The sequence below is a fragment of the Protomyctophum bolini genome, assembly GCF_963924005.1.
Source record: "Protomyctophum bolini genome assembly, chromosome: 9".
Taxonomy (NCBI): domain Eukaryota; kingdom Metazoa; phylum Chordata; class Actinopteri; order Myctophiformes; family Myctophidae; genus Protomyctophum; species Protomyctophum bolini.
The window spans coordinates 40,094,772-40,103,131 of NC_137870.1; the positions used below are offsets into that span (position 1 = coordinate 40,094,772).

The 8,360-nt window shown below is 45.9% G+C and overlaps 1 protein-coding gene across 6 annotated transcripts in view; it reads right to left on the reverse strand.

Moving 5' to 3' along the window:
- gdpd5b (glycerophosphodiester phosphodiesterase domain containing 5b) overlaps positions 1-8,360 on the reverse strand; it is an 87,168-nt gene that overhangs the window by 6,134 nt on the left and 72,674 nt on the right. For all 6 annotated transcript variants that reach the window (XR_013964614.1, XR_013964615.1, XR_013964616.1 and 3 more), the window contains exons 10-14: positions 7,684-7,834; positions 4,045-4,266; positions 3,189-3,346; positions 2,402-2,549; positions 1,024-1,106 (exon numbers count right to left, since the gene is read on the reverse strand). Coding sequence is in view for 3 of the 6 variants with exons in the window: in XM_080772353.1 (XP_080628479.1) it covers positions 1,024-1,106; positions 2,402-2,549; positions 3,189-3,346; positions 4,045-4,266; positions 7,684-7,834 (762 nt within the window). In the remaining 3 variants the exon portion in view is untranslated. The remainder of the gene's footprint in view (positions 1-1,023; positions 1,107-2,401; positions 2,550-3,188; positions 3,347-4,044; positions 4,267-7,683; positions 7,835-8,360) is intronic.

Here is an 8,360-nt window from a genome sequence, read left to right on the forward strand (position 1 = left end):
CATCCTGACACAGAGACATATGTGAACTGTGCATTTAGAACACATGAAGAGGGACATCAAGGCTGTATGTGCAAGGAGTGCAAGGAGTGGAGTCATTGTCTGAAGGGTACGTGGTTATTATAGTTAACTAAAACTAAATAACTACAAAACTTACTAAAATCATATTGTTTTAGTCATCATCCAATATGAAAATGAAAAACGAACGCATCATATCGCGATGCTTGTAGATCTATTTTTCTACGGTTTTTGAATCTCGCTCCTGACTACTAAAATAAAACGTACACTAAAACTAATAAAAACAAAAAAAAAACAAGACTTTTCACAAAATAAAAATGAAACAGGCAAACCTGCTTTAAAAACGATTAAAACTAACAAAATGTTCAAAAAGAAAAAGTAATGAATGAAAGATTCATAACTCTACTATATTGGATATTTCCACCCCCCTCAAAAAAGGATTGAAAGAACCTTCTCCGACTGTGAGGTCCTATCCCAGAAACAGTGGCATCAAGAAAGGGAAACCTTTCCAAACTTAACATAAAAGTATTTGCGCACCATGTCAATATTGGCTCACAATCCTAATGCATTGAATGACATTCACTGCCGAGCTGGAGGATTACAAGGATTGTACGGACATGTTTGCAGCCAAGAAGGCAAGTGACTTTCCCTCAATCCATTATTGCAGTAGAACTAGAATAGCTATTGGTATGTGTGTGTGACTGTGATTCATGCGCGTGCATGAATGTGCCGGGCCACCCACACCCTCCCTCCCTCACCCACACCCTCCCTCCCTCACCCACACCCTCCCCCCCCTCCCAACTGCAATGGGCCAGCATGTACTGTAGGATGCCAAGAACGTATTGTACCATACGGTGTCCTCGGCAGTAATAGCGAATGTGTCATGTGTCCTTCATACACGAGGGACAACTGGAGTGACAAAGAGAATACTAGATGAATGCTTGTTTTCCAATAAACTCTCCCTCACTATAGTATGTTGCGCACGCCACTGTAGACACACACACTTACTTCTGGAAAACGAATATTCCTATGACTACAGCGAAGGAGATGAGGTCTGCAGATACCCAAATCAAGCAGTATTCATCTGGTTTCTGGAAATGGAAAAACACACACGCACGCAAACAAACGCGCGCGCACACACACACACACACACGCGCACACACACACACACACACACACACACACACACACACACACACACACACACACACACACACACACACACACACACACACACACACAATTATCACAGGGTCCATGTGCAAATTGTCTGTATGCATCTATTCAGAGTTGGGCAATGGAAATGATTCAAAGAAAACTTTAAAGATAGTCTATCCACGCAAATACGAATATTTAATACTTTCAGCTGTGTGTTCGGGCCAGTGTGCTTTTAACTTGAACTAACACCAAACCTGATAATGGCACAGGTAGGTTTGGTAGCTATACACTGACTTGGTGCAGTGCTGACACCAACATCCATGATGGCAGATGCCGTGCCAAGTGCCAACCTGAACTCTGAACCACGTTAGGGGGTGGTTTGGTGCAGGCCACACAGTGTCCTACAGGGTAGCAGTATGTATGTCTGTTAGGGGGTGGTTTGGTGCGGGCCCACACAGTGCCCTACAGGGTAGCAGTATGTATGTCTGTTAGGGGGTGGTTTGGTGCAGGCCCACACAGTGCCCTACAGGGTATCAGTATGTCTGTTAGGGGGTGGTTTGGTGCAGGCCCACACAGTGTCCTACAGGGTAGCAGTATGTCTGTTAGGGGGTGGTTTGGTGCAGGCCCACACAGTGTCCTACAGGGTAGCAGTATGTCTGTTAGGGGGTGGTTTGGTGCAGGCCCACACAGTGTCCTACAGGGTAGCAGTATGTATGTCTGTTAGGGGGTGGTTTGGTGCAGGCCACACACAGTGTCCTACAGGGTAGCAGTATGTCACTAAGGACACACTGCCAAGCTGGCATCATCAAACTGATGAGTCAGGGACATGGAACATGTAAAAGCAGCCGTTGCATTTAGCTGAAGCTATTTTAAAGCTGCAATCCGGGATTCATTGTAATATATAAAGCGTTTCGTTTTTAAGCAATCTGTATGTAGTAACATGCTATGTTATATTAAGAGTATGTTAACAAAGTAAGTAACAAGATAAGCACATCTGCAGTGGTTGGAGGCGGTCTCTCTACTCTTTCACCAAAGGATTTAGACCCTGGTGTCTGGTAGGACATTGTAGGAGGCAGAGCTTGTAGATCAGCTAAAAGCAGGCGTAAACGGAAAAGGTGGTCAAAGTACAATTGCGACTCAAGTCCAGTTCTCTCTAAAGACTACAGGTTATTTCAATCAACACTTGATGATTGAACCGTGTAAATATATATTTTTCACGTTCTCTTACCATGAGCCAGACGGGTGCGAGCACCTTCTTGAGAATGTGCGGGGCCTCCGAGGACACCTCAGACACTCCGCTGCACCAGAGCACAGAGAAGAGCCAGGGCTCGTTCACCGTGTACAGGGTCACACTGAGGTTGCTCCGAGAGAACTCTCTGCATGGGACAACAACACAATGGCCAAAATATGAAAATAAACACGCAGCAGCAGGGTCAGAGAGTCCGGAGACAAGATCGTGCCGTGTTATGAATATGAATGTGTGTGTGTGTGTGTGTGTGTGTGTGTGTGTGTGCGTGCGTGTGTGTGTGTGTGTGTGTGTGTGTGTGTGTATGCCTGAAGTATCTACAGTATGTATGGGATGGGTCTACAGCAGGGGTGCCCAAAAGGTAGATCGTGATCTACCAGTAGATCACAAAGGCTGTGCAGGTATACAGTAGGTAGATCACATGACATTCCCCTAAAATACATAAAGGCCTCAATCAGCTCAAACCCACAACAATGCAATACTTTGTTTTCAAGAGTGTTGCACTTTGTAGCATTACAAAGTTATATACAAGAAAACCTACCAATTTCATTCCCCCCCCCCCCCCCCCCCCTCTATTTCCCGTTCCAAGTGTGTCTTACGTAACTTCAAACCTTTCCAACAAAGGGATAGTAATTATTTTGGTCAGTATAGATCTCGTCGAACTGAGCACCCCTGGTCTACAGTAGGTCCACATGTCCTCACTGTGCCTAGCTGTGTCTGTTGTGCTGGTTGTGCTGGTCTCGCTCCATGTTTTATCCGTCTCTCCTACCTGACGTCCTGCGTGCTGGCCTGGTTGTATCGGAGCAGCAGTCTGCTGATGCCCTGTTGATGGAGTCTCTGAGGACTGTGCTTCTCCAAGGAGGTCTGGACCAGAGCAGGAGCCACCTGTCTGACCAGGGCCCTGTCCTCGTCTGGAGTCCACATCACCTGCGCGCACGCACACGCACACACGCACGCACACACACACACACACACACACACACACACACACACACACACACACACACACACACACACACAATGTCAATATGTCTAATTCCAAGGATCAGCGGGAATTTTCATTTTGTTTCACTTTGTTATTCAAGAACAAGTTGGAATAACGTGTTAAATAAGCGGCTTGGACTCCTCATGCATTGATTATATTATTAGACAACTGCCACTGGGTGAAAAGATTGGGTTACAAAAAAAATAAAATAACATATTATTTTAATGGCCGTGGCTAGTGATTCAGGGGCTGGAACCAGCCTAGCAAGACACAGTACTGTAGGGAATCATAATGCTCGCCATTAGCATCTTGCCACAGTGTTGAGGATAAACACGGACCATCCCCCATTCCACATTCTAAAGAAAAACCTATGCAAGCAAAAATGACCCACATTTTCTCAGTGATAACAACCTAGACTAGAGCACATTTCCCAAGGGGTACAAAACATCAGCGTGATTTAGTTTACTAGCCAAATTAAACGAATATAAATGAGTAGCATGTCCTTCCCCATAGCCAGAACAAACACACCAAATGAGCAGCTTGCAGAGCGTGTTTGAGCAGGTGCACTACTACGTACGCCACTACTTTGCATTTTCTCTGTCAGGGGCATAATAACGACTCGAGTTCCCACGTGACTCACCAGGCCCTGAGGTGCACTGGCCCGCCGTACGACCTCCAGCGTGTCATTGATCCAGCTGTAGTGGCAGGGGTGCTCCGGCGGGGGTCTCCTGAGTCTGAACACCACGGTGTGGTTGCGGAGGGAGGCTAGCTTCAGCAACTGCTCCAGGCTGCACACTGTCTGGTTGGCCACCAGGCGTCGCTCCCGTGCAGAGAAGCTGTGGACTGTCCAGAAGGGGTCGTCCTGGAGAAGTGGGAGAGTAAAAGATGTGCTCGGCAAAAAAAAACTAAACATTTGTTTTCAAGACCACAGGAATGGTACAAAGCACTCCCATTAATTTCGAAAGGGAGAGTATGAATTCCATGTTTTGTATAGTATCCCTTGTTAATTAGTATTAATTAATACAATTATAATTATAATAACAAATAACTAGAAATACCACATTGCAAGTTTGTGGTAGAATTCCACAGACCAGTTGCCGTTTTACATCTTTCCGGACTCACGTAGTGAAGACTTTGAAGGAATGTGACGGTTTAGCGAGGTCACAGTGATCTTAACCTAATCTACAGTAGCTTCTAATCAGTTCATGCTCGAGTCCCAGTGTACGCTTGTTGTGCCACATTCCCTCAAGGCCTTCCTGAGATATCTCAAGGTTGGGACGGATGGACGTGTGGACAGACAGACAGACAGACAGACAGCCATGAACATAACCGGGGACCGCAAAAAAAAGTCAGGCAAAAAAAAGCGTACATTTCAACCAGCAATACCGGGGGGCCAAAGAGCACAGGCATACGCGGCAAGAGGTTGGCAAGAAAGAGCCTAGCGGCGTCGGCAAGGCTTTTTTGGGGTTTTCGCCGTACAAGTTGAAGCCGCGCACGAGCGTCATTTCCATCCACCAGCTGTTTAACCGATTTTGGTGTTAGCATTATGTTATGCTTTAGCTATTGAAAAAATAGCAGATCTACAAGCTCGTAGCGCGCCACCGAGTGGCGTGCTACGAGGCTTGTAGGTCTGCTATTTTTGAAAAATCGAAGAACGACATATAAACATAGCTTTTTCAGAAAACCGTAGAAGACATTTTTAGAATCTGATCTCAGGTCAAAATGGGTTAAAAACCCGGAGAAAAGACGCCTGATCTAGGTGCTATGTCTGACGCGACTATGTGCCTGCGCCCCAAACTAGTGAACAGCACAAATCATTTGCCAATCGGGGATTTGTATTGGGCTGGCTATTGGCTAAGCAGCATACACGTTGACACAAAGTTTGACCAATCCGGACGTGAAGCCGACTGGTCGGGTTGGCCAAGCAGGGAAACTGATGAATGCACTTCCCCCAAGCAAACACAGACCGCAGACACCGTCCATCCAGGACAGATACAGTATGTGTTTTATTTATTTTTTTGGGGAGGGTGGGGGGTGTTCTCCGAAACCTTTGGTTCAATGGAATTGCCACGTGCCACTACAAATACCTGGTTCACACACGGCAAGTTTGGACAGTGCCAGAGTTAAGCCCGGGAGTCCGCAGGACACAGAGAGATACAGTACATATACCTGTGTTTCGTGAATTGATAAATATAAAGTCTCAGGTGCCTGTGTGTGTGGGATGTGTTTGAATTATATAAATGATGTGTTGAGCAATTAGCCTTACGTACTGTCTACTCTGTATAGGTCCTGCCTGAATGCGGTGTTAAATGATGACAAAAACATTTTTTTCACTGAGAAAAACTAAATAAAGATTAAGGTAAACTATGAATAAATAAAGGGCCTATTGACAATTTCATCAACAAATGTTTGTGTGTATGTGTGTGTGTGTACTGTATGTGTATGTGCGTGTGTATATAACAGGCAGATAAACAACAGTCCTATTTAATGTACATATTTTACCATTCAGGCATTTTGTTGTTGCTCTGTCCTACAGAGGCCCATCGTAAATACGCCACAATTAATTTGGAAGTTACCCAAAAAACAAACCACATTGGAAATGGCTGTGTTGACTGGTCTTAAGATGAATGCATTTCTTCTCTCAATTAAGTTAAATGGTGCATTTATATCAGCGCTTTCATCCAAGGCACTTTACATAGATTGTGTGATTGTCACCCATTCACACACACACATTCATACACCGATGGTGGAGGAAACCATGCAAGGCAGCAACCTGCACATCGGGAGCAATTAGGGATTTAGGCGTTCGGAGTCTTGCTCAAGGACACTTCGACACCAAGTCTGGGGGAGCCCAGGATCGAACTGGGAACCTCACGGTTTTTCCCATCCGGCCGTTCCCTGCCGCCCCTACTGAGAGTTATCTTAACTCTTTCTCTCCCAGGTCCGTATATATATACAGTACGTACCCCAATGTGGACTCCGTCTATATAATGGTCGATGCCTACGGAAGGAAGCCTTTAACATTGGTCCGGTTCCCATAGCAACGCCCCACCTTTCCAACTATGGGAAGGCATATATATTTTCAGTTTAGAGCAGTGTAGAGGTGGATTTTCAAACAGTCATAACTCTGGTTCTAAAATCGCTGTCTGCTGGCGCCATGTTAAAGCTTCTGACGAGAGGTGAGGGGATGGTTTGTGTTCTAAAACTGTGTTTTTTCCCCCCTGCGCATTTGTATGGCGGGGAGGGGCGGGCTAATACAGTGGAGTTAAAGTGGAGAGAAGTGCTAGCACCCGGAGATGTGGTTAATGCTACAATTGGCGCGCAATAAAGGAGTTAAAAGAGTCAGTTGAAGTCATGAATACAAAAGGCTAGGTACCCTCACAAAAAACATGCAGTATTGGTCTCTAAACTGCCTCCCCCTGGTCAGCCGGGGCGCCTGATGGAGGGGAAAGGATTGGTTGGAATAGCATGTTCCTTCCACGCGCTACGTCGAAGGAACTGACCTCATGTCAGTCCGTTGCTCTCCCCAGGTTGGCGGAAGGGAGTGTAGAGCCATTAGATAATTGACACTGGGTGAAAAATGGGTTACAAAATCGTGGGATAAAAATGATTAGAATAGAAACATAATACTAATAATAATGAATACAAAAGGCAATGGACCGTGTGAAGCCGTGTGGATCCGCACGTAATTCCAACGGAGCATTAGTCCGACATGCAGGAACGGCTCGAACATGCGCTGCTCCCGTGCTTGTGGTTATGGTTAGGTTAGGGTGTGTCTGTGACCCACCACAAATACAAAGTGGTAGGTAGTTTCAGAATCAGTGGCTTTCAACCCGTTTCATATCAAGGTCCATTATTTATTCAGCATTTGAGCCACGGACGACCATTTTGACGACATTCAGACACTCTGACCCAAAACGAACTGATATTTTGTTGTCGTTGGATAAGATTTTGCCCACAACTCCATGGCGTCTTGAGGAGAGAAAACAGCCAAATGGACCCCTATGGGCCAATTTGGTTTCATTTTACACTGTAAAAATTATCTAATAAGGGTCCACGTGGTTAACTCCCCATCATTTAGTTAATGGGGACCACCTGGCTGGAACCCCCCCCCCCCTCAAGGACCACTGGTGGTCCCAGCCAGGACTACTGGTTGAAAACCACCGTTTTAGATCCTTTCCCAGGTAGGTTTTTTTACTGTACCAGAAACGGTAAACGCCATGATAAAACACAGCGTTGCTAAAAGGTGGTCGTAGTACAGTACAGTATAGTACAGTACCTTGAGGAACCACTGTCCTGCGTTGAGGCTCTGTAACTCTGTCCAGTTGAAGAGCGAGGCGTCGTCAAGCCGCCTGTGTGGGAACACCTTCTGTACGTCTGTGGTCCTCTGCAGGGTGCGGTCTCGCGTCAGGAAAGGCACGCCGTCCAGACTATAGACACACACACACACACACACACACACACAGAGGATTTAATGGGCTTAAATGCAACGCAGCGGTGGGAAAAGTACTCAATTGTTTTACTTAACCCATTCTGACCTGAGATCAGATTCATACGAGGTTTCCACTGGACACACACTGGTCTGATTAACCCATTCTGACCTGAGATCAGATTCTAAAAATGTCAGTCGTTCTTCGATTTAAAAAAAAATAGCAGACCTACAAGCTCGTAGCGCGCCACTCGGTGGCGCGCTATGAGCTTGTAGATCTGCTATTTTTCAATAGCTAAAGCATAACATGATGCTAACACCAAAATGGGTTCCCGTTCAGAATGGGTTAACAGCTTATAGTGCTCAAGAAGTCTCGCCACACATCTTTATAATTACACCCGCATGAGGCATGGAGGGCCCTGAACGGCATGACCAGCGTATGGAACTCCAATCTCCCCCCGACAACAAATCAAACTTAGCTTCTTCTATACGCAACAGTGGAGTCTGTTCTCCTATACGGCAGTGAA